This window comes from Dendrobates tinctorius, unplaced genomic scaffold (genome assembly GCF_039654945.1).
Source record: "Dendrobates tinctorius isolate UK_male_01 unplaced genomic scaffold, ASM3965494v1 ptg000162l, whole genome shotgun sequence".
NCBI lineage: Eukaryota > Metazoa > Chordata > Amphibia > Anura > Dendrobatidae > Dendrobates > Dendrobates tinctorius.
The window spans coordinates 19,468,177-19,494,545 of NW_027361829.1; the positions used below are offsets into that span (position 1 = coordinate 19,468,177).

A 26,369-nucleotide genomic window follows, 5' to 3' on the forward strand; every position below is an offset into this window, starting at 1 on the left:
CACTTTAAGGCTATGTGCCCACGTATGCAGAAAATTTCGGCTTCAGAAACGGACTCCAAGAAAACGCAGGTTTTTTTCCGTGCGTTTTTGCTCAAAAACTGCGCATTTTTTCCACGCGTCTTCTGGACTCATAGGAAATAGCTAAAAACGCAGACTTTTCTGCAAAAATGAGCATGCTGCGTTTTTAACCGCTAAGCGTTTCCAATGCGGAAAAAACGCATCCATTGGCACAAAAAGGCCAAAATGTATTAAAATGAATGGGATTCTTATTTTAAGCGTTTTTGAAGCTGTTTGACCCCGAAAAATGCTTCAAAAACTCTTACGTGGGCACACAGCGTAATACAGAAAAAAGGCTTTATAGGGAAGAAGACTACAACACTGGCATGAACCTGAATAAAAAATGGCACATGACACATTTTGGGCCTTATTTTCACTAATGTGCATATATTTCTATGATTTCACCACAGTTAAAAAAAAAACACATCTTTGCCAGTGTCTGACATGGCATTTTGACCAACTTACAAAATACTGTACAATAGAAAAAACATAAAATCAAGTTTCTTCATTTTATAAGAGGCAAATACATGGAATAAAAATAATGACATTGTTCTACAATCTAAAATACAGTGTTTCTATACTGTAGTTGCATGGTACAGCCGATAGGTTTCACTGAAGCTTTTTATGGTCACAAGTGATTCCCAGGTTAATACCATAGTCTTGCATTGCATTCTTCTGTAGCTCTTCTATCAAGAGAAGTTAAAGAGATTACTTACCATTAGGATTAAATAATCCCACCTTGTAAAAAATTCCCATTTCTAAGAGCGTCGTTAGAATAACTGAACTTTCCTCTTCAGCAATGGGAGCCTCAGAGGTGTATAGGTATTAATGGACACAAATAGTCACAGAACTTTGTGTAAAAGAATGGTCTACCTAAAGTAACAATTACCAGTCTGTTCTTAGTTTACCATGATTGAGGCCAAATATGCCTGCACTCTTCCTGATAAAACAAGACTGAATTTAAAAGTAGAGACACTGTAGTTCAAACATTTATGCATAGTTATCACTTACAGACTCAAGCTTATTAGGACATACAGAAAACAGCCATTATATTGGTGAGTGAGCAATGGGAAACAAGTCTTCTCCAGTCTGCAGAGGAGTTCTTCAAAAGATGCATGCAGGCGGCAGGAGTGAAGCCCTGCAAGAACATGGATGGTAACTTCTTCCCAGTCAATCCATGTTAGGTTGAAGCATTTGACATGTTACAGCACAGAAACTGCTGCTTCATTGAAAATGCCAAACCAGCTCTTTTCAAAAGGCTGTAATCCATTTTAAAAATGCATGAGTGCAAAAATGTATTTTAATAAAAAAAAATAAAATAAGTAAACAAAATCAGTCTTAATTGTCAAGATTATTCCAGGGCAAAAAGTCCTCATTCCCACCCTCCCACTTGCTAAAACTATCTCCCATACCCATCCAACCCCAAGATTGTTGTTCAAGGCTTGTTACTGGTGAGCAGCCCAATCTTCAAAGATGGCAGATATTTGCCCTTCTTCTGAGACTACATATCACAGGAAAAAAGCTGAATATACAAGAAACCAGCCACTTGTGATAAGTTGGCACCAGCTGGATAGATCCAGAGTCACAAGGTGCATGTTTAAAAACAAGTCCAAATCCCCTCCCCAGATAGGACTGAGGCCCAGCCCATAGTCAATGTTCCAATTTGCTCAGTCTTGTCGGAGGTCATAAGGCCACTCTGATGCAGTGGTATTTAAGTTTGCATGGCAGAACGCCTTTGTTTAGCTGATAAAACTCAACAAGTTGAATCAAATCTGTAAATTTGGTATTTCCATCATCTAGGCTAAAGAACATCTGCCCGTCATCTTCACACTGAGTTAAAAACAAAAAAAAAAAAAATGCTTTTAACAGTCTATAATAAAGTGTATAACAGCAGTAACGAACTAGACAACTTTTAAATGGAAATTTAACAGTTTTTCATTGCGCCTTTTGTCCAATCGGCTTGTAAAGATTAAGATGGATCAAAACTTCAGAAACCGTAAAACACGCAGTTTTAAAGCATAGCAAATTTACTGGCATTTAATGCATTCAAAGGGAACCGGTCAGCAGGATTGTGCACAGTAACCTACAGTGTGTCAGATTGGCGCGTTATACTGATTAAAATGATACCTTGGTTGATTTCAATCAGTCTTGTGGTTATTCTTTAATGTTTATTTGTAGTTAGGTGTTAATGAGATTCTCGTGCCCTAAGGTGGGGCTGGGGTATGTGGTGCTCTGGTTATATATTCATAATGCAGACTGCTGACAGGTCACCGATCCTCACTGACCTGCCCCCTAGTTTGCACAATGAATATCTGTACATACGTAAAAAAAAAAAAAAAAAAAAAGCCTTCTGCAGGCAGGTATCAGCTGTAGCACCTGTTCTGCAGCAAAATCGCATGTTTTATCTGCCATTTTTTATTCAAGTTATTCAGCTAGAGGAAAGGAAAAAATCAATTTAAGAATGGCACCCGCCGCACCTGCGCAGTAGCTGCTGTGTCTAGCTGTGATCCAATAGCTGCTAGTGCACAGCATTTTAATCAGTATAATGGTGCCGACCTGACACTGTGTAGGTTACTGTGCACAATCCTGCTAACAGGATCCCTTTAAAAAGCTGTATTTAGCACAGAAATCTTTGTATTACTTTTTCATGATAAAAAGCCAGATGAGTCTCATCCATGCTTACTGACACATGAAGACTCAAAACAAGTGTCAGCATGAACATCCTGACATATAAATTAGCATGTGAATATCCAATTATTTGCTGAAAGGGCACTACTGGGCACTACGTTCCACTTATGAGATTTCTTGCAGAGTATTTGTGCAATAACAGGATTACACAGCTCTTGATTTGGCAATATATACCACATTTCATTTTCAACCAGATGTTGTTGAGATGCTGTAATTCTAACAGGCTAAACACTTTAGTATTTATTGTACTTCATTAGAATACCTTAAGACTTTATACCATATACAATAAAGTAACAAAAAATATAATGGGGTGTTTTTTTTTAATTACAGAAAAAATATATTTAAGAATTTTAACCCCTTAACGATCACCGATATGCCTTTTAACGGTGGCAGTTAAGGGTACTTATTCCTCAGTGCCGCTTTTTAACAGCGCTGAGAAATAAGGTTATAGCGCTCCCCAGAGTCGGAAATTCTCCGGGGCCTCGGCTATCGGGGTAGCTGAGACCCCGGAGAACATGATTCAGTTTGTTGTTTTACCGATCCCACTGTTGCGATCGCAAGGAATAACGATGACCGCAAAAAAAAAAAAAAAAAAGTCTGATTTCCCATTTAATTTCTCTTTCCTCTGATGTGATCGCACATCAGAGAAGAGAGAGATGGGGTCCCCCAATACCTATGGATCCTCATGCATCTCCCTCGTGATGTCCCCTGGCCGGCGGCTTCTTCTGAGAAGAAAATGTCAGGCGCATGAGCAGTGCGCCTGCTGAGATCTGCTGGCAGGCACCCGGCAACAATAGGAAATTTTTCCTATTGGTCCATTATGATCACTGCGATGGACCCTATCACAGTGATGAAAAAAAAAAATAGTAAATCAAACCCCACTTTAATCACCCACTTAGTTAGGTAAAAAAAAAAAAGATTTATTTCCATTTTTCCATTAGGGTTAGGGTTGGGGCAGGGATAGGGTTTTGGCTAGGGTTATGGTTGGGATTACGGTTAGGAGTGTGTTTAGGGTTGGAGTTAGAGTTGGAGTGTTTTCACTGTTTAGGTACATCAGGAGGTCTCCAATCGCAACATGGCGCCGCTATTAATTCCAGCCAATTTTGCATTCAAAAAGTCAAAACTGTGCTCCCTCCCTTCTGAGCCCTGCCATGTGCAAAAACAGTGGCTTTCCCCCACATATGGGGTATCAGCGTACTCAGAAGAAATTGCGTAACAAATTGTGGTCCTTTTTCTCCTGATACCCTTGTGAAAATTTAAAAAATTTTTGGCTCCAACCTAAATTTGTGAAAAAAGAAAAATGTTCCATTTTTTCCTACCATATTGCTTTAGTTCTAATGAAGCACCTGAAGGGTTAATAGACTTCTTGAATGTGGTTTTGTGCACCTTGAGAGGTGTAGTTTTTAGAATGGTGTCATGTTTGGGTATTTTCTATCACATTGCCCCCCCTAAACTCACTAAAAAAAGATTTTGTAAATTTTGTTGGAAAAATGAGAAATTGCTGATCAACTTTTGTCCCTTATAACGTCCTAAAAAATGCTTTCAAAATTGTGCTGTGTAAAGTAGACATGTGGGAAATGTTATTAACTACCGTATTTTTCGGACAATAAGACGCACCGGACCATAAGACGCACCCCAATTTTCAGAAGGAAAATAGGGAAAAAAAAAATAAAGTAATGTGTCAAATGGGGGTCCGTCTTACAGTCCGAATTCAGCTTACCTGGGAAGGGATCCGGCACAGGTGGAGGAGTGGTCACAGGGGTCATTCAGTGGTCCAGGCTCGTGCGGTGGCGGCTCTGTGCTGGAACAGCTGGGCTGTGCTGGGGCAGCTGGGCTGTACAGGGGCTGGGGCAGCTGGGCTGTACAGGGGCTGGGGCAGCTGGGCTGTACAGGGGCTGGGGCAGCTGGGCTGTACAGGGGCTGGGGCAGCTGGGCTGTACAGGGGCTGGGGCAGCTGGGCTGTACAGGGGCTGGGGCAGCTGGGCTCTCTGTGGTGAGGGTGGCGGCTCTCTGTGCTCCGGTGTGCAGGGGCGTTGGCTCTGCCGGCATTTCCTCCAAGCCCGGAGGCCCCCGCACATCCCTAGCTGGATTCAAATCTCGGCAACGAGATCCCATCCCCCGAGATCTCGGGACGAGATCTGAACCTGCGCATGCGCCGTCCCCGGACCGGCGGCCATCTTCCCGGCGTCCATGTTCCCGGAGGCCACCGCAACAGGTCGGAGGCCAGCTAAGGATGTGCGGGGGCCTCCGGGCTTGGAGGAAATGCCGGCGGAGCTGCCGCCCCTGCACCGGAGCACAGAGAGCCGCTACCCCTGCACCGGAGCACAGCCCGCTGCCACCACCACACTACAGAGCCCCGCGGCACCCGCACCAGTCTCCAGCCATTATCGCGAAAGTTAGTATATTGCGACCATAAGGCGGACCCCCACTTTCCCCCAAAATTTGGGGGGAAAAAAGTGCGTCTTATAGTCCGAAAAACACAGTATTTTGTGCAATATGACTAATTTAATGGCACAAAAATTAAAAGTTTGATAATTGCTAAAATATTAGTCACATTTCCGTTTTTTCATAAATAAATGCAAGATATACTGAAGAAATTTAACATGAAGTACAAAATGTCACGAAAAAAAGTCTCAGAATCAGTGGGATCCGTTGAGGTGTTCCAGAGCTATAACCTCAAAGTGACAGTGGTCAGAATTGTAAAAATTGGCCTGGTCATTAAGTACCAAATTGGCTCTGTCACTAAGGGGTTAAGATATAAACATTAAATTACAACTGACAAAATATACAAAACCTATACTTGAAATACTCACAGGTAAAATCTGGAAATGCTTAATCTTCTGGTGATGACATATTGTAAGTACAAAAGCCTTTGGATTACTCTGACTGTCTCGAAGAAGAAAAAGTCTGAAAAAGTAAAAAAGGGTACATATAAGTGGTTAATCTCCAAAAAAACAAAAAAATCACTGGCATAAGTGTGAGCTAAAAAAAAAAACCTTTTCAAAATAACAATCAAATTGAGAAAAATATTAAAAAGAAAAATAAAAAACTCATTTACTTCCAGAGCGCAGGTGATCAATTAAAACTGGGGCTTCAACCAAAACAACTTGACCCAACTTCTATGTTCCTTAGTTGCCTGAGATTAGACAAACTCGACATTTATGATTTTTCACAGCGACATCTTATAAACTCTGCAATGCAACCCAAGAAGCCAAATGTGAAATGGTCAACTGGGATGAAAGAAAATGTCTTGTTTGTCATACCACGCTTGGTAATTACACCGAATATATGAATACAATCACAAGAACTGGTGATGGCGGGCTGCAGTAGCACACGGCTGATTTTAAACACTGAAATGTTTATGTATATACATTAGCATGCACTCACTAACATTTCCTTTGCGAGTTTCTTGACCAGGGAATTAAGAGAAAAAAAACAGAAATAACTGCAATGTATTACAGGTACTTTTCCTTACCCATCCACAAGCCCTTGTTGCTTAATGATTGTTTGGGATTCTTCTCTAGGTATTCTACCATGGAACCAAGGTTGCGTTCTATGGATTACTATTAAAACAGACAGAAAAAGCTACAATTTTAAACCTTTATACGTCCAGATTACACTTTAGTGCTCACATGTAGAAAAAACACTTACGTAGGGAGCAATGTTCTTTTTTTCATTTTTTTTACCTGTACTGAGAGTGGATGGATGAAGAGGACTTTGGTTTCCTAAAACATTCATACGTGAACTTCGCTTCTGGAGGGGAAAAAAAAAGACATTTTTCCATGTTAAAGGGTTCCTAAAATAGCAAGTTTTCCCCTAGCCATAGGATATGAATTCCAGTTTATGGGCATGACAGAAATATCTAAGCAATGTATTTTGCCTCTTCTCAGTTCTGTGTGCAGACTGCTGGAGAAGGCAAAGTGGGGCCCTGTTCTTAGGATCACTGTGCGGTCTCAAGAGTTTGGACCCCAGTAATCAAAGTTATGTTGCTGCTGCGATGACTAGGGAACAAGACATTTTGGGAATAACCCTTTAAAGACTTAGATTCCAGTGCTATTTTTTTCTTAAAGAAAACCTGTCAACAAGATTATTCATGTTAAACTAAAGGTATGGACATAACGGCACCATCATACTGATTTAATAGATCCCTTCAGTGAAAAAAATCTGCAGTCTGATTTTTGATCTGGTAGCAGACTTCAGGAAAATTGTGCCAGTGGCACAGCATGTGTAATTTGGTTCACTGGTGCTATCCACCAGATAAATCTGAGCAAGCGCCGCACACAGCTAGGACTGCACCAACACAATTTCAATGAGGAAGACGATAAATACATCAGGGGCAGCAGAGGGGCTATGGCAGAGTCCAAGACCCTACCCACAGTCCTGCCCAGATGCACAAAGTATAGGAATCAAACTCCTAATGACGATTTGACAAAAACCAGGTTGCAGATTTATTCACTGAATGTATCTATTAAATCGCATGACAGGCAGCACCATTATGGCTCATACCTTTCGTTTAATCTGCATCTGAGCCAAGTGTCACATAAAACAGAATTTCTATTTTACTACAGAGAGGCTTGGCAAGCAACCCATTTTGGGACAATCCTACTGATCTGCATTATTGTACCATATCACCATTTTGAAAGTTCAACATTTACCCTCCATGCGTGACCTTCTTCCACAGCGGCACTTTGTGCTTCCAGTGGATTTGCAATAACTCTTCCCGTCTGTCCAGAGAAATCCATTGCAACCAAGCAATTTTCAGAAACACTTCTCTGAAACAAGATTATGAACTGTATTTAAACTTCTAAAGTCACCCTTAATTACTGCATCTTAACAAATCCAAACCAATAAAACCACTAACTACTTTTAAATATTGCCAACTAGCTCAGCAACTCAGGAATTTTCTGACAGTACCTGTGTCATATATATACAGTTAAATCCATATATATTTGGACAGAGACAACATTTTTCTAATTTTGGTTCTAGACATTGCCACTATGAATTTTAAACAAAACAATTCAGATGCAGTTGAAGTTCAGACTTTAAGCTTTCATTTGAGGGTATCCACATTAAAATTGGATGAAGGGTTTAGGAGTTTCAGCTCCTTAACATGTGCCACCCTGTTTTTAAAGGGACCAAAAGTAATTGGACAATTGACTCCAAGGCTATTTCATGGACAGGTGTGGGCAATCCCTTCGTTATGTCAGTCTCAATTAAGCAGATAAAAGGCCTGGAGTTGATTTGAGGTGAGGTGCTTGCATTTGGAAGGTTTTGCTGTGAAGGAAACATGCAGTCAAAGGAGCTCTCCATGCAGGTGAAACAAGCCATCCTTACGCTGCAAAAACAGAAAAAAACCCATCGGAGAAATTGCTACAACATTAGGAGTGGCAAAATCTACAGTTTGGTACATCCTGAGAAAGAAAGCACTGGTGAACTCATCAATGCAAAAAGACCTGGGCGCCCACAGAAGACAACAGTGGTGGATGATCGCAGAATAGTCTCCATGGTGAAGAGAAACCCCTTCACAACAGCCAACCAAATGAACAACACTCTCCAGGAAGTAGGCGTATCAATATCCAAATCTACCATAAAGAGAAGACTGCATGAAAGTAAATACAGAGGGTTCACTGCACGGTGCAAGCCACTCATAAGCATCAAGAATAAAAAGACTAGACTGGACTTTGCTAAAAAAACATCTAAAAAAGCCAGCACAGTTCTGGAAGAACATTCTTTGGACAGATGAAACCAAGATCAACCTCTACCAAAATGATAGAAAGAGAAAAGTATGATGAAGGCGTGGTACAGCTCATGATCCAAAGCATACCATATCATCTGTAAAACACTGCAGATGCAGTGTGATGGCTTGGGAATGCATGGCTGCCAGTGGCACTGGGTCACTAGTGTTTATTGATGTGACACAGGACAGAAGCAGCCGAATGAATTCTGAGGTATTCAGAGCCATACTGTGTGCTCAGATCCAGCCAAATGCAGCCAAACTGATTGGTCGTCGTTTCATACTACAGATGGACAATGACCCAAAACATAAAGCCAAAGCAACCCAGGAGTTTATTAAAGCAAAGAAGTGGAATATTCATGAATGGCCCAGTCAGTCACCTGATCTCAACCCAATTGAGCATGCATTTCACTTGCTAAAGACTAAACTTCAGACAGAAAGGCCCACAAACAAGCAGCAACTGAAAACCATCGCAGTGAAGGCCTGGCACAGCATCAAAAAGGAGGAAACACAGCGTCTGGTGATGTCCATGAGTTCAAGACTTCAGGCAGTCATTGCCAACAGAGGGTTTTCAACCAAGTACTAGAAATTATTTTATTTACAATTATTTAATCTGTCCAATTACTTTTGGTCCCTTTAAAAACAGGGTAGCACATGTTAAGGAGCTGAAACTCCTAAACCCTTCATCCAATTTTAATGTGGATACTCGCAAATGAAAGCTGGAAGTCTGAACTTCAACCGCACCTGAATTGTTTTGTTTAAAATTCATTGTGGTAATGTCTAGAACCAAAATTAGAAAAATGTTGTCTCTGTCCAAATATATATGGGCCTAACTTTATATACACTTTGTAAACCCTGAAGCACATGCTTTGTACAGAAGTGACAACTAGGCTACCCCTCAACCAACTGACAGATGCCTATAGGAAATGGCAAATAATGAGAACGCATAAGGTATTTTTCTTTACTTGCCTAAATCTAAAAAGGCATTGATTAAAGAATCTGGATACAGATTTCCATATATAATAAAGTGGATTTCTGAAATTTGAAATAAGGTGGATATTGAAAAACCCACAGCATGTCCTAGATGGATTTTTATACAAAGTATGAATGAGATTCAGAAACTGCCATTCATCTTCAGCTTTGTTCAACCGTTTCATATATATTGTCAAAAATGAACCGTTTCATCAGCATTCCAGTCCACTTTAGTATCAATATTATTACAGTCATCTTCTCATGGACCATTAGTCAGCAGAAAACCAAACACCACCCATTACACATGTGAATCACTGTAATATAATGCAATAAAGAATATATCAAGGCTGTCTAATACCTCCACGTTTCTTGGTAACAGACCCAAGACCACCACAGAGCCCTATAATAATCGGAGTTTGATTTTGAAGAATTGCTAGGTGTTTAGGTAATAGAGATCTTACAAGGAGATAGCATTCGTTTACTATAAAACGTAAGTATAATGGAGTACTGGAGACCTACTGGTGCAGAGAAGTTTGTGTGCAAAGTTTTCTGTAGAGGAATTCTATAGTTCTGATAAAGCAGCATGCCGTACTGTAAGGGAAAATGAAAACATTAACATTGCTAAATCATTTTAAAAAAATTGGGGTTTTCTTGTTTACGTTGTACAAAACAGTGAACAATGTACTGATATCACTTCATATAATTACAAACCACTTCTATGGTGAATTATGCTAGTTATTAAAGGGGTTGCCAAGCAACATCAAAAAAGGTTTTTGTCCATATGTAGATTGTACAACTTAGTAAAGTTCTTTAATTCTGGATACGTCTCTGCTAGCCCAATAACTGCCATGCTGGGTGCCTGCTTCAGTTCATTAGCCAAGTCAGCCTTTTAGTGCACAATATGGAAACCTAAGGAGGCTGACAAATGAGTTGCGCTGGATAGATTTCACCATTAAAAAGTGTTATTCCCATCTTTGTAAGTAGTGCTTACAAACTTAGACATGAGCTTGTAAACACTGCTCAAGTTTGGCCATCGCTACTCAACAGCAGTGTTCAGTTATGGCTATAACCAAAGGAAAAAAAAATAACTAAAGAACTGCAGCAAATTTTGAACAGTACAGTGCAAAAATGCTTGTTTTACTAGCAAAATTCATCAATGTTGTTGAGGAAGCTGTCATATTGGAACAACGGAATTTGGAGTTTTCGGGGGCCACTAGGGCAGATTTAACGTAAGGCCCAGGGTGTAATATTAAAAGTTAACCGCTTCTTGCATTAGGACATGGATCAAATGTCCTAAGTAGGGCTCAAGTGCAAAGCTCAGGAGCTGTGGCTCCCTCCAGACTTTGTACATGCCGGCTTTATGGCCAACAGCTGCAATGGAGCGCCATTTAAAGGGAACCTCAATATAAAAGTAGAAGGACACGGCACTCATACAATAAACAGTTTTGCTCAAGTAAGGTATCCAAGACTCAAAATATCAAGTGTAGAAAAAAAACTTGGCACTCAGGGAGCAAATAAACATTCGAAAAAAAAAAAAAAAAACAAAAAAAAAAACCAGTTCAGTTTATTGTGCATCCAATGATCACGTTGTTAAATGTTTTTTGGTCCAAACAAGGACCTTCATCAGAACTCGTTCAGTAGATAAGGTGAGAAGACTGGAGGGTGCCCATCCTCTGCAACTCCGGTCGCACACCACAACGCGCTGTCCTGCGTAGGCTCCATTCCGGCATCCAGACATCTTGAATTGCCCTTGGAGTATCAATACAGGGGCAGGATACCCATATTGGAATATAGAATCTGCTCACCTTATCTACTGAACCAGTTCTGATGAAGGTCCAAAAAACATTTAACAACGTGATCACTGGATGCACAATAAGTGGAACCCTTTTTTTCACGTTTAATTGCTCCCTGAGTGCCAAGTTTTTTCTACAATTTAAAGGGAAACTGTCACCAGGTTTGGCCGATATAAGATACGGCCACTGCCTTTCAGGGCTTATCTACATCATTCTATAATGCTGTAGATAAGCCCCAGGTCCAACCTGAAAGATAAGAAAAATAACACTTATTATACTCAACTGCAGGGCGATCCGTTCTGGTGGGTGTCGCAGGTCTTGGTACATCGCCTCATCTTCTTGCGATGCCACCCTCCTGTTGCTTTATGGTTTCCCGGCATCACACTCCTGCGCAGGCGTACTTATCTGTCCTGTTGAGGGCAGAGCAAAGTACTGCAGTGCGCAGGGCCTCTCTCACCTTTCCTGGTGCCCTGCACAAGAATGCGATGTCGGGAGCCGTGAAGCAAGCAGGAGGGCGGTGATCATAAGATGGGAGGCACTGGACCAGGACCTGCGACACCCATCGGACCAGACCACCCCGCAGGTGAGTATAAGACGTTATTTTTCTTATCTTTCAGGTCGGATCGGGGGCTTATCTACAGCATTATAGAATGCTGTAGATAAGCCCTGAAAGGCGGTGGCCGCATCTTATAGCAGCCAAAACTGCTGACAGGTTCACTTTAAATGCCGTTGTCAATCTTTGACAGTGGGCATCTAAGCAAAGCAATTGCTGGTGCATACACACACCAAGTCCCATCCCACGCCCCTCTGCAATCTGATCAAATACCGACTGGTTACTATGGAGGCGCCAAGCCCTCATGGCTGCCATCAATGTACTCCTGTGAAGAGTGGCCACAGGCCAAGTTCTATAGGAGACCATGATTTTTTTTTATACACTGCAATACTGTGGTGTTATAGTATACTGTATGGTACAAGTGACTAAATGATCTCAAGAAAAAAAAACAAAAAAAAAAAAACACGTCCATGAGTGTACCATTAATTTTACATATTGTGCAAACAATAAAAGTGGAAAAATATAAAACAAACCACTCCTACATAAAAAAAAACAGAAAAAAGCGATCAAAATATATGCACTTTAAATTGTTTAAAAATTGCTGGCTCATGGAAAAATAAAAAGAATTCTTCCTCCGCTCCAGCAATGGAAAAATAAAAATGTGTTGTCTCAATTTTTTTTAAAAACAAAATCTTGAATTTATCACTTCAAGAGAAACAGCGCAATGGTTTCTTTTTTTTTTTTTTTTTAAACATTATCCCCCCTCCCACTAAGTGAGAAATTTGTTTAAGATTTTGTGTTTATATAAACAAAATATGCAATTCTGACACTTTTGTATTCCCCAAGTAATCTAAAAAAAAACAAAAAAAAAAACAAAACCACACACTGGGGACTTCAATTAAAAACAAACCAAATCAGACTACATGTAAACCATGCTACCATGCTTTTAGGTTTTAAAAATCAGATTATATACCATTTTTTTGGACTATAAGACGCACTTTTTTCCTCCAAAAATGTGGAGGAAAATGGGGTATGTGTGATATTCCGGATACACCTTCTCTGGTTGTGGTGGGGGAGCGGCGGCGGCAGGTCACAGGAGGCAGGAGCCAGCGGCTGCGGCCAACTCGTGTACCTGCTGCTAAAGAGAAATGAATATTTACCACATTCCACACTCATGGGAGTGGAAAACCGTGAATATTCGTTTCTCTTTAATAGTGGACACGCAGCTGCCGAGCATTCACATGTGCCAACTACTTAAGGCAATGAATATTCACTGCTCTTCACTCCCATAGGCGTGGAATACACTGAATATTCTTTTCCTTTAGTAGCGGCACACATGAAAGCCTGGCAGCTGCAGGAAGTTGGTGGCTGCGGCTAACACTCTGCTGGCTATTAAAGAGCAATGAATATTCACTGCTCTCTACGCACACAGTCCCGGCGTGGGGAGCAGTGAGTATTCCGGCAGCTCTCCTCTGCTTGTAAGCAAGTGCATGACGTCCCTGCCATGCTCTGCTTACTAGCAAAAAAAGCAGCTGCTGACATCGGAACAAGATGCTGAATTGGCGCGCAGGGAATATAGTATAATGTTTTTTTTATATATATGTTTTTCTGATGGGGGTGGTCCTGCCTATGAGGCTAGGGATGAGGAGGCCTTGCCTACCAGGATTATACCAGGATAGGGGAAATGATGTACAGAATTTACCACATTTTTTGCTTCAATTGTTTTTTTCCCTAACTTCCTCCTCTAAAAACCTAGTTGCATCTTATGGTCCAATGTGTCTTAGTCCCAAAAATATTGTACACTGCATCAATCCATGGCCATCATAATTGATGTGCTAGATAATTGGTTACTAGTGCTCTCCATATGTTATACATCAAGAATAACCATTTTTTCCATAAATCAAGTCAACAGCACTTGCGAAAAGAAAAGCGTTTGTAATACATTTTAGTAGAGACATCTGCTTCTTTCTCCTCCTGGACAGATCATTCATTCTCAAAATTAAAAAACTTCAGTGAATACAGATTTTCTTCACCAATGAGGTGGATGACATTTGGTTCTTAAAGTTCTATGGAGAACATTCCGCTGAATGACTGACCGTCTCTAGCTTATCCCTCCACCTCTCTCCATAGTAATTTATGAGCACATAACTGTCATCGCCTCTGTCAGTAACAGAAAGGTTTGCATTCAATGAAGTCCTATGGACTCAGAATGAAAGATCAATCCACGAGGTGAAAAAAGCAAATCTATCTAAAATAAATTTAAATTACTCATTTTCTTTGGTACTGTTGATTCATGTAATTAAAATTAAAATAGCGGTTACTCCACATTCCATTTACAAGCTAACTAGCAGCACTAAATGACCAGTTACTGGTTTGCTAATCAGTTTAAATGGACCTTACAGGCTATTAAACCTAATGAGCAGTCCTAGGAATAAGAGCAGTGTAAACAGGCTGCCGATCACCAGATGAACAAATCTCTCGCTCGTCAAGTGAACATTTTTTTGGTTTGCACAAAAGTTCATTGGCAACAGGACTTGTTGAGAACAATGGCACCCTAGGAGCACTGAGAGATGTATCACAGATTTGCTCAGTGCACATCTGAAGCATGGTCTGCCCATGTAAACAAGCTATTTAAAGGGAACCCGTCAGCAGTATTGTGCACAATAACCAAGAGACACTGTCAGGTTGGTGCCGTTACACTGATTAGAATGATACCTTGGTTGATTAAATCAGTCTTGTGGTTGTTTAATCTTTATTTTCAGTTAATGATATGCTCGTGCTGCGGGGCGGACTGTGGGGGGGGGGGCTTCATGTGGTGCTCTGATTAGGTATTCATAATGCAGAATGCTGATCTCTCAGTGACCTGCCCCCTAGTTTACATAATGAATATCTGTACATACTGAAGAAAAACACCCTTCTTGCAGGCAGGTGCCGGCCGTGGCATCAGCTCTGCAACATGTTTACTGTCCTGATAATAACTGCTTGATGTTATTCAGATAGTATTTAAAAAAAAAAAAAATCTATTTTAAAATGGCGCCTGCAGTGCCTGCACAGTAGCAGATATTTGTGTATATAGAGGTGATATTCCACTGCTATTCCACTGGCGGCGCCATCTTGCTGAAAAAAAAAAAAAAAAATCCTCCTCCAATATGGCGCCGCTCGTGACTCTCAGCTATTTCCACTGGCGCCATTTTAAAATGGATTTTTTTTTCTGATCAACATCAATCATTTACCAGCAAACACTTACCAGTAAACATGCGATTAAGCTGCAGGGCAGGTGTCACGGCCGGCACCTGCCTGCAGAAGGGTTTTTTTCTTCAGTTTGTATTGCTATTCATTATGTAAACTAGGGGGCAGGTCAGTGAGGGATCAGTGACCTGTCAGCATTCCGCATTATGAACAGCTAAGCAGAGCACCACATGAAGACCCCCACAGGCCGCCCCGAAGCACGAGAATCTCATTAACTGAAAGCTGCAAATAAAGATTAAACAACCACAAGACTGATTTCATCAACCAAGGTATCATTTTAATCAGTATAACGGTGGCCACCTGACACTGCAGGTTACTGAGCACAACGTTGCTGACAGGTTCCCTTTAACCCCTTCCTGACATGAGACGTACTATCCCGTCCACGGTACCCGGGCCCGTATGACCGGGGACGGGATAGTACGTCTACCGCGATCAGCGGCGCCCACGTGGTGAGCGCCGCTGATCGCGGCCGGGTGTCAGCTGATTATCACAGCTGACACCCGGCACAATGTGTCAGGGGCGGTCACGGACCGCCCCCGACACATTAACCCCTTGCACACCGCGATCAAACGCGATCGCGGTGTACCGGGAGTTAAAGGGAAGCATCGGCAGGGAGGGGGCTCCCTCCGTGCTTCCCTGAGCCCCCCACGGCAGCGCAATGTGCAGCGCTGCTGCGGGGGACTCCTATCCTCCAGGCCCCCGAATCCAAGATGGCGACGGGGGCCTTCGGGGGCCTGGGGAAGCTGGCTTCCTCAGTGCCTGCAAAGCGCAGGCATGAGGAAGCCTTGTGCACTGCCTGTGACAGATTGCTGATCTGTCACAGTGATCTGTGATGTGACAGATCAGCGATCTGTCACAGGACAGTGATGTCCCACCTGGGACTATGTAATAAAGTAAAAAAAAATTTAAAAAAAAGTGTAAAAATAAATTAAAAAAAAATCGCCAAATAAATTAGTAAAAAAAAAAAAAAAATATTCCCCAATAAATTCATTTTTTTAAAATAATAAAAAAAAAAAAACAATAAATGTACACATATTAGGTATCGCCGCGTCCGTAACGACCTGCCCTATAAAACTGTCCCATTAGTTAACCCCTTTAGCGAACCCCTTAAAAAATAAAAATAAAAAACGAAGCAAAAAATAATGATTTATTATCATACCGCCAAACAAAAAGTGCAATAACGCGAGATCAAAAAGACGCATATAAATATCCATGGTACCGCTGAAAACGACATCTTGTCCCGCAAAAAACAAGCCGCCACACAGCATCATCAGCAAAAAAAAAAAAAGTTATAACTCGCAGAATAAAGCGATGCAAAAATAATTATTTTTTATATAAAATAGTTTTCATTGCATAAAACCGACAAAAACATAAAAAAACGACCTAAATGAGGTATCGCTGTAACCGTACTGACCCGAAGAATAAAAGCGCTTTATCAATTTTACCGCACGCGGAACGGTGTAAACGCACCCCCCCCAAAAGAAATTCATGAAACGCTGGTTTTTGTTCATTCTGCGTCCCAAAAATCGGAATAAAAAGCGATCAAAAAATTTCACGTGCCCGAAAATGGTACCAATAAAAACGTCAACTCGTCCCGCAAAAAATAAGACCTCACATGACTCGGTGGATCAAAATACGGAAAAATTATAGCTCTCAATATGTGGTGATGCAAAAACTATTTTTACAATAAAAAGCGTCTTTTAGCGTGCGACAGCCGCCAAACATAAAAACCGCCATAAATAGTAAATCAAACCCCCCGTTATCACCCCTTTAGTTAGGGAAAAATAATAAAATAAAAAAAATGTATTTATTTCCATTTTTCCATTAGGGTTAGGGCTAGGGTTAGGGCTAGGGGTGTGTTGGGGTAGGGTTAGGTTAGGGTTAGGGCTAGGGCTAGGGCTAGGGTTAGGGCTAGGGTTAGGGCTAGGGTTAGGGCTAGGGTTAGGGGCGTGTTGGGGTTCGGGTTGGAGTTAGAATTGGGGGTTTCCACTGTTTGGGCACATCAGGGGCTCTCCAAATGCAACATGGCGTCTGATCTCAATTCCAGCCAATTCTGAGTTGAAAAAGTCAAATGGTGCTCCTTCCCTTCCAAGCTCTGCTATGCGCCCAAACAGTGTTTTACCCCCTCATGTAGGGTATCAGCCTACTCAGGACAAATTGCAAAACAATTTTTGGGGTCCAATTTCTCCTGTTACCCTTAGGAAAATAAAAAATTGGGGGCAAAAATATCATTTTTGTGGAAAAAAAATGTTTTTTTTATTTTCACGTCCGAGTGTTATAAACTTCTGTGAAGCACTTGGGGGTTCAAAGTGCTCACCACACATCTAGATAAGTTCCGTGGGGGGTCTAGTGTCCAAAATGGGGTCACTTGTGGGGAGTTTCAATAGTTTAGGTACATCAGGGGCTCTCCAAACGCACATGACAACCGCAGACCATTCCATCAAAGTCTGCGTTCCAAAACGTCACTGCTTCCCTTCCGAGCCCCGACGTGTGTCCATACAGTAGTTTTCTCCCACATATGGGGTGTCAGCGTACTCAGGACAAATTGGACAACAACTTTTGGGGTCCAATTTCTCCTGGTACCCTTGGGAAAATAAAAAAAATGGTGACTAAAAGATCATGTTTGTGGAAAAAATACGAATTTTTTATTTTCACGCCCGGGCGTTGTAAACTTCTGTGAAGCACTGGGGGGGTCAAAGTGCTCACCACACATCTAGATAAGTTCCTTGGGGGGTCTAGTTTACAAAATGGTGTCATTTGTGGGGGGTTTCCACTGTTTAGGTACATTAGGGGCTCTCCAAAGGCAACATGACACCCGCAGACCATTCCATCAAAGTCTGCATTCCAAAACGTCACTACTTCCCTTCCGAGCCCTGACGTGTGCCCATACAGTAGTTTTCTCCCACATATGGGGTAGCAGCGTACTCAGGACAAATTGGAAAACAACTTTTGGGGTCCAATTTCTCCTGGTACCCTTGGGAAAATAAAAAAATGGTGACTAAAAGATCATGTTTGTGGAAAAAATACGAATTTTTTATTTTCACGCCCGGGCGTTGTAAACTTCTGTGAAGCACTGGGGGGGTCAAAGTGCTCACCACACATCTAGATAAGTTCCTTGGGGGGTCTAGTTTACAAAATGGTGTCATTTGTGGGGGGTTTCCACTGTTTAGGTACATTAGGGGCTCTCCAAAGGCAATATCACACCCGCAGACCATTCCATCAAAGTCTGCATTCCAAAACGTCACTACTTCCCTTCCGAGCCCCGACGTGTGCCCATACAGTAGTTTTCTCCCACATATGGGGTATCAGCATACTTAGGACAAATTGGACAACAACTTTTGGGGTCCAATTTCTCCTGGTACCCTTGGGAAAATAAAAAAATGGTGACTAAAAGATCATGTTTGTGGAAAAAATACGAATTTTTTATTTTCACGCCCGGGCGTTGTAAACTTCTGTGAAGCACTGGGGGGGTCAAAGTGCTCACCACACATCTAGATAAGTTCCTTAGGGGGTCTAGTTTCCAAAATGGTGTCATTTGTGGGGGGTTTCCACTGTTTTGGTACATCAGGGGTTTTCCAAACGCGACATGGTGTCCGATCTCAATTCCAGCCAAAAACGTCAAATGGCGCTGCTTCCCTTCCGAGCTCTGCCATGCGCCCAAATAGTGGTTTACCCCCACATGTGGGGTATCAGCGTACTCAGGACAAATTGCACAATAACTTTTAGGGTCCTGTTACCCTTGGAAAAATAAGAATTGAGGGTGAAAAGATCATTTTTGTTTAAAAAATATGATTTTTTAATTGTATGGCTTTATGTTATAAACTTCTGTGAAGCCCATGGGGGTTCAAAGTTCTCACCACACATCTAGATAAGTTCCTTAGGGGGTCTAGTTTCCAAAATGGTGTCATTTGTGGGGGGTTTCCACTGTTTTGGTACATCAGGGGTTTTCCAAACGCGACATGGTGTCCGATCTCAATTCCAGCCAAAAACGTCAAATGGCGCTGCTTCCCTTCCGAGCTCTGCCATGCGCCCAAATAGTGGTTTACCCCCACATGTGGGGTATCAGCGTACTCAGGACAAATTGCACAATAACTTTTAGGGTCCTGTTACCCTTGGAAAAATAAGAATTGAGGGTGAAAAGATCATTTTTGTTTAAAAAATATGATTTTTTAATTGTATGGCTTTATGTTATAAACTTCTGTGAAGCCCATGGGGGTTCAAAGTTCTCACCACACATCTAGATAAGTTCCTTAGGGGGTCTAGTTTCCAAAATGGTGTCATTTGTGGGGGGTTTCCACTGTTTTGGTACATCAGGGGTTTTCCAAACGCGACATGGTGTCCGATCTCAATTCCAGCCAAAAACGTCAAATGGCGCTGCTTCCCTTCCGAGCTCTGCCATGCGCCCAAATAGTGGTTTACCCCCACATGTGGGGTATCAGCGTACTCAGGACAAATTGCACAATAACTTTTAGGGTCCTGTTACCCTTGGGAAAATAAAAATTGGGGTGAAAAGATCATTTTTGTGGAAAAAATATGATTTTTTAATTGTACCGCTGTACGTTATAAACTTCTGTAAAGCCCTTGTGGGTTCAAAGTTCTCACCACATATCTAGATAAGTTCCTTGGGGGGTCTAGTTTCCAAAATGGGGTCACTTGTAGGGGGTTTCCACTGTTTAGGTACATCAGGGACTCTCCAAACGTGACATGGCGTCCGATCTGAATTCCAGCCAATTTTGCATTGAAAAAGTCAAACGGCGCTCCTTCCATTCTGAGCTCTGCCATGCGCCGAAACAGTCGTTCCCCCCCACATATCAGGTATCTGCGTACTCAGGACAAATTGCACAATAACTTTTGCAGTTCAATTTCTCCTGTTACCCTTGGTAAAATAAAAAAAATTGAACCTGAAGTATTTTTTTTATGAAAAAAAGTTAGATGTTCATTTTTTTTTAAATATTCAAAAAAATTCCTGTGACGCACCTAATGGGTTAATAAACTTCTTGAATGTGGTTTTGAGCACCTTAAGGGGTTCAGTTTTTAGAATGGTGTCACTTTTGTGTATTTTCTATCATATAGACCCCTCAAAGTGGCTTCAAATGTGATGTGGTCCTAAAAATAAAATGGTGTTGTAAAAATGAGAAATCGCTGGTCAACTTTTAACCCTTATAACTTCCTAACTAAAAAAAATTTTGGTTCCAAAATTGTGCTGATGTAAAGTAAACATGTGGGAAATGTTAGTTATCAAGTTTTTTGTGTGCCTTATCTCTGTGATTTAAGGGCATAAAAATTCAAAGTTGGAAAATTGCGAAATTTTCAAAATTTTCGCCAAATTTCCGTTTTTCTCACAAATAAACGCAAGTTATTTGAATGAAATTTTACCACTAACATGAAGTACAATATGTCACGAGAAAACAATGTCAGAATCACCGGGATCCATGGAAGCGTTCGAGAGTTATGACCTCATAAAGGTACAGTGGTCAGAATTGTAAAAATTGGCCCGGTCATGAACGTGCAAACCACCCTTGGGGGTGAAGGGGTTAATGACCACTGATTAGTAAAGTAGATGATGAGTGGACATTTAGGGTCCCTGGTCGGACTGTACAGACCTTAACACAGGCCCACCACACTTCAGCCGGTTTAGACTGCATAATTAAAAAATGAGCGCTTCTATGAACACTCGTTCACAATAACTGTGCGATATAAATGGACCTTTCATTTTTTAATACATTTACACTAGGAAGATACCTTCAAGAGTCTGAACGCAGTCATCCAACAAGTTCGAGTTTGTTCATCTTCTGCACAAAGAAGTCTCAGCTCTTTACTACCTGTTAGAACTCTGTTGGGCTACAGAAAAGGAAAATTAGAAAGAAATCTTCTAATAGTCTGAATTATATATCCAACAATCATAATCCCAGAAAAGCATACTTTACGTAAAAAGCTACGGTAATTAGATCTGAATACGTAAGGTCACTTACAATTACTTTATGCAAAACTGCCATGATTACTCTGCTGTAATGGTTTGGATTTAAAATTTTAACTCTAATCAAGATACTGGTTTGTAAATTTCAAATACTTAACTTCCCAAACCCACAGAGTGCAGCCAACGCAATGATGAGCGAGCGTGCACGGATAAGGTGCTAACAGAGCATGCTCGTGTCCTAATCGAGTACTTTGGGCTTGCCTAACAGGCAATCCCTGCATGTGCTGCGGCTGTCTATCATCCCCAAGACGTGCAGCCATGGCAACTCGAGCATTTATTTTTGAGCACGAAAATACTGTATATACTCGTGTATAAGCTAAGTTTATCAGCCCCTTTTTTTGGGCTGAAAAAGACCATCTTGGCTTATACACGAGTCATACACCTGAAAGCCGGCGAGGGAGGGGGAGCAGGAGACATGATACTCATCCTCCTGGTATCTGCATATCAGCCTCTGCTACATCTCAGTCCCGGCTGTCTGCATCTCCCTTCCGGTCTTCTTCCCATAGGGGTGGAGCCGCATATCCATGACTTTAATGAGCGATACCATGTAACCACACAGGAAGAAGACAGGAAGGGAGAAGCAGACACCGGGACTGAGATGTGGCGCAGAGCCAGTTATGCAAACGCCTAAAGGGTGAGTAGGACTGGTGGAGGGTGAGCTAGCCATGCCATATTCACCTCTCAGTCTCCCGGGTTCTCTGTCTGTGACGCTCAGGTCAGAGGGTGCGATGATGTGATTAGTGTGTGCCCTCTGCCTGAACAGTCACTTTAGAGCCGACGACGCTGAAGAGCAGCTGGCAGCGATGAGAGGAGAGTATGTCATTTTTCTTTTTAAATCGCAGCAGCATTATATGGGGCACATATTAATATGGAGTATCTTATGGGCCACCAATAACCTTTGTGCAGCATTATTATATGGGGCATATATATTAATATGGAGTATTTATGGGCCACCATTAACCTTTGTGCAGTATTATTATATGGGGCCACCAGTTTACTTTTATTAGTATCTTATTATTTTTGAAATTTACCAGTAGCTGCTGCATTTCCCACCCTCAGCTTATACTCGAGTCAATAAGTTTTCCCAGTTTTTTGCGGCAAAATTAGGGGGGGGGGGGGTCAGCTTATACTCGGGTTGGCTTATGCACAAGTATATATGGTACTCAATTAGGACATGAGAATGCTCAGTTACCATCTTATCCAAGCACGTACGCTCATCACTATGAGCCAAGCTAAAAATGAACACAGTGGGCCAATTCCTGGGTAATGCATAGATCCTCATGTTTTTCTCCCAGCGTTGGTACACTTGCAACTTAAATTTACATAAGCAAAGTTAAAATTTCCTCCATCTTTGAAAAAATTATAATTTGTGGAGAACACAAATTTCATCAAGTCATACCATACCTGGCAATGTAATTAGATTGAGGACCACCCTACTCTCCTGAAATGCTATGTTTTAGAAGAAAAAAATGGTTTCGCTTTTAAAAAAAGCAAAAAAACAAAATCTCAGTTAAACTTTACTGCAATCTTTATACCAGTTTGTGGACGCTGTAGCTATACTAGTGGTGAAAAGCCAGAGGGTGCAGTTGCTCTGGACCCTGCGCTCAGAGGGGCCCACTCGGAGCTACGCTACACTTAAACAGAATCAGTGTGCGCAGCTATTGTGGGGCCTATTATACAGTGTGTGAGCTAATGAGGCGACCCATTATACAGTATGGGAGCCAGTGTGGGGGCCAATATACAGTATGTTAGCTAATGTAGGGCCCATTATACAGCGTGGGGGCCATTATACAGCCTGAAAGCTAATGCTAGGGCCATTATACAGTTTGGAGGCCAATGCGGAGGTCCTAAATACAGCAATGATGCTAATGTAAAGGCAGTTCTACAGTTTGTTGCTTAATGCAGGGTCCATTCTAAATTTTATGGCTTCTTTTGAGGTCACTGTTTTAGGGAGCAGTGGGTACTGGTGACAAGTGAGCGTGCACGGATATTGTGTTATCATAGGATGCTCAGATGTTATCCGAATATCTCAGGCAAGCTTGAATAATATGTTCAAGCCCCCATAGCTGCATGCTTCACGCTGTTAGGCAATCCCCGCATGTGTTGCAGCTGTTTAACAGCTGCAACACATACAGCCGTGGAGCCAAACATATTCAACCACGTTCAAGATATTCGGATAACATCTGGACATGCTCGAATAACACGATATCTGAGCACATTCACTCATCACTAGTGGGGACATCACACTGTGTATAGGGGAGCTGTGGAGACCTCATACTCTGTATAAAGGAGTTGTACATTTGGGAACACCGTGGACATTATTAAATAAGTGAGCACTTAAGCATTATTGTTATAGGGGTATTCATTGTTGCTGTCAAAGGGGCAAAATGTGGACACTCTTCTAGAGTATGAATATTTTATAGGGAGCAATTTTACCATCTACAGGGCACCAAGAAAGCTTTATTACTATGTATGGGGCACATTGGTGGGCATTACTATAAAGGGCAGTAAGAGTAGCACTATTGCGAGAAACAGCAGGTGTAATAGGAACACATACAGCAGCAGTGGCTCAGTACTGGGGTATCAGTAGGATGAGGAGTTTGTGCAGGTTGGGAAAATATTGGGACGGTGCTGGAAAGGTGAGAAGTCAGATGTGTGCTGTAATCTCTGCAGATGAGTCCTGGCTGGAAGTAGTTGTGTTGAAAGAATGTCATCTGTAAGTCACTATCTATAAAACTGTACTGTAATCACTTGTATGTTCTGCAGGACTAGTATCTACCACTATGTGCCACCATAGTTATAGTCAGGGTTACAGGCTAGGGGCCCACTCAGATGTTTCACCTCGCTCCCTAATCCCCCAGCTGAATCCATAGCTATGCCTGTGCTGTTCACATATCTAAAGAGGTTTAGACACAATAGTTTTTTTCACATAAGAGAACATTGAATGCCATCCTAGTCTTTCCAATACAAAAGAAATCGATCTAGTAGATCATAATGGATCTGTGAAAGATCTGCCAGAGTTCCTGAATATCGGAGTTGCGATGCCATCGATAACAGAGCCCAAGTAAGAGATTAGTAATTTTACCATTATGCAGTGAAACACACTTAACTACAGATCATGCATGTTTTCCTCATTACCTTGACACAAAATCCAAAGTCAGTTGGTGAATTATACAGCTTCTTACAAGATATCAATGAATAAATGTTGCTATCTTCTAAATCAGATATTCCTTGTAAATGCCTGGGTTCCTGTATAAAAAGTGTAAGCTATATTATAGTATAAAATAAATAGTTCCAAGGCCAGCTTAGGAAGCATCAGATAGGCATGTACATGTTCTCCATGACCATGTATCTAAATATAAATTCAGTTTCATTTCAGTGCACAAAGACAGCAAAATAGAAGAAAAATTAAGATCAGCAGGAAGTCTCTATGTGCTGCTGTGTTATAAATAAGATTATTGCTCATCTTTAGGGTGAATTCCATGTGTGATTATAATAAGAGCCCATTAAGTGCAGGGACGTCATTTGTTCCAAAATACCTGAGCAGCTTATCTTATTGGTGCACACACGCTGTCATGAAACATACACGTGTGTATAACAGATGTGACCATGCATGATAATCATTAAACTGGAAACAGTGGTGCTAAAAACATCTATGGGTACAATCAGGAAAAGAAAAAAAAATCAAGTAACTGACATCCCAGAATGGTTCCAAAATCACTGATCTGAAAGAGACATTTCAAAATTTAAAAAGAAGCTTTATTATTCACATAACCATATATGGGTAACAAAATAAACCCAAACATCATCCAATGTGTATATACAGTATAAAGAAACATTATATAAAGGCTAATAATGTAACTGAGCCAGTATCAGTGGGGAACAAAAATAAAAAAAATGACATTACACAGAATGAATAAAGTTGTACATGTACCAATTCTGGCTTTATGACAATAAAACAAAAATGTATTAACATTAGCACACAGGGAGGGAGTTTACGTTTACTAAGCGTTGAGGAAGAGGAGTGCTTATTGCTTATTATTAGTGATGGGCGAAGCATGGCCGATGGGTATGGCCGAAATGTAAAAAAAAAAAAAAAAAATTGGTTTGGGTACCAGAAAAGTATGGGGGGCCCGAACATCCAGTCTTTGCCACGCTGTGATGTGCATGAACGCGTGGCAAACACTACTTCTGGTTACCATCGGTCAGAGTGCTGCAGTTCCCACGTTGTCAGATGACAGTCAGCCCGCAGGTAAAAAGTTTACCTCTGATCATTGGCATCAGCTGATGGGACTACTACTCCCATTAGCCTACGCCTATTTCTGCTAACAGCAGAGATCAGATGGCGGCTAATGGAATTATACATTAGCCTGCGCTCTAAATTAATTTAAAAACTGGCATGGGTTCCCCTGTATTTTTGATAACCAGCCAGGCAAACTTACAACTGAGGGGTGGTAATGGGCCATGAATATTGTCCCCCCCATCAGCCTAAGAATAGCAGCCACAGCCGCCCAGAAAAGGTGCATTTATTAGATGCGCCAATACTGACTCTTTGCCCGACTCTTCCACCACTAAAGGGCAAGTGGGGTACATATTTGTGGGGTTGATGTCACCTTTGTATTGTCAGGTGACGAGCCCACGGATTAGTAATGGAAAGTTGTCTATAAGACAATTATCCATTACTAATCCTATAGTTGTATGGTAAATAAAGACAGCAAGAATAAATTATTTTATTTGAAAAAAAATAAAATTTATTTAAAAGTTACAAAAAAGTTACACTCACCTAATGCCCATTGCACTGAATGCATTGTCTCCTGTAAAAATCTATAAAAAAAAAAACAAAAACAAAAAAAAAAAAACACATCCCTCATCTGTCCGTGATTCTGTCCCATGATGTAAACCACATCTGGGATAAACTGTTTTCAACCTGGACGGTGCCAAGATACGACCATCTAGGCGGAAAACTACGGGAGAACGAGCTGCTGCAAGAGCAGTATCAGTGACGTCATCAAAGTACCCACAGATCACTTAGGCTGCGTTGCCAGTCAGGCTCTCAAACTGCAGTGAAAGTCTCATGGTGCAGCCGTTCGGCGTGAGAAATTTCTCACTGTGAATGAACTGTGGTGAACTCACTGCTGCACTGTGACACTTTCTCACGGTGCTAGCAGTTCAGGAGCTCGGCTGGGCATGCAGCCTCAGTGACCTGCGCTGCGGTAACCTCGATGATGTCACCGATTGTCACGGATTCTGAGGTCGCATCAGCTCATTCCTCAGTGGTTTTCAGCCTGCATGGTTGCATCTTGGCACCATCCAGGTTGAAAACTGTTTATCCCAGAAATGGATTAC

The 26,369-nt window shown here is 41.5% G+C and overlaps 1 protein-coding gene across 2 annotated transcripts in view; it reads right to left on the minus strand.

Moving 5' to 3' along the window:
- Positions 1 to 1,033: 1,033 nt before the first annotated feature.
- GRB10 (growth factor receptor bound protein 10) overlaps positions 1,034 to 26,369 on the minus strand; it is a 423,742-nt gene continuing 398,406 nt past the window's right edge. For both annotated transcript variants that reach the window (XM_073549876.1, XM_073549877.1), the window contains 8 exons: positions 24,162 to 24,272; positions 20,789 to 20,887; positions 9,971 to 10,042; positions 7,401 to 7,517; positions 6,432 to 6,498; positions 6,221 to 6,308; positions 5,559 to 5,652; positions 1,034 to 1,887 (listed from right to left, as the gene is read on the minus strand). In XM_073549876.1, coding sequence (XP_073405977.1) covers positions 1,741 to 1,887; positions 5,559 to 5,652; positions 6,221 to 6,308; positions 6,432 to 6,498; positions 7,401 to 7,517; positions 9,971 to 10,042; positions 20,789 to 20,887; positions 24,162 to 24,272 — 795 coding nt within the window. In that variant the 3' untranslated portion in view covers positions 1,034 to 1,740. The remainder of the gene's footprint in view (positions 1,888 to 5,558; positions 5,653 to 6,220; positions 6,309 to 6,431; positions 6,499 to 7,400; positions 7,518 to 9,970; positions 10,043 to 20,788; positions 20,888 to 24,161; positions 24,273 to 26,369) is intronic.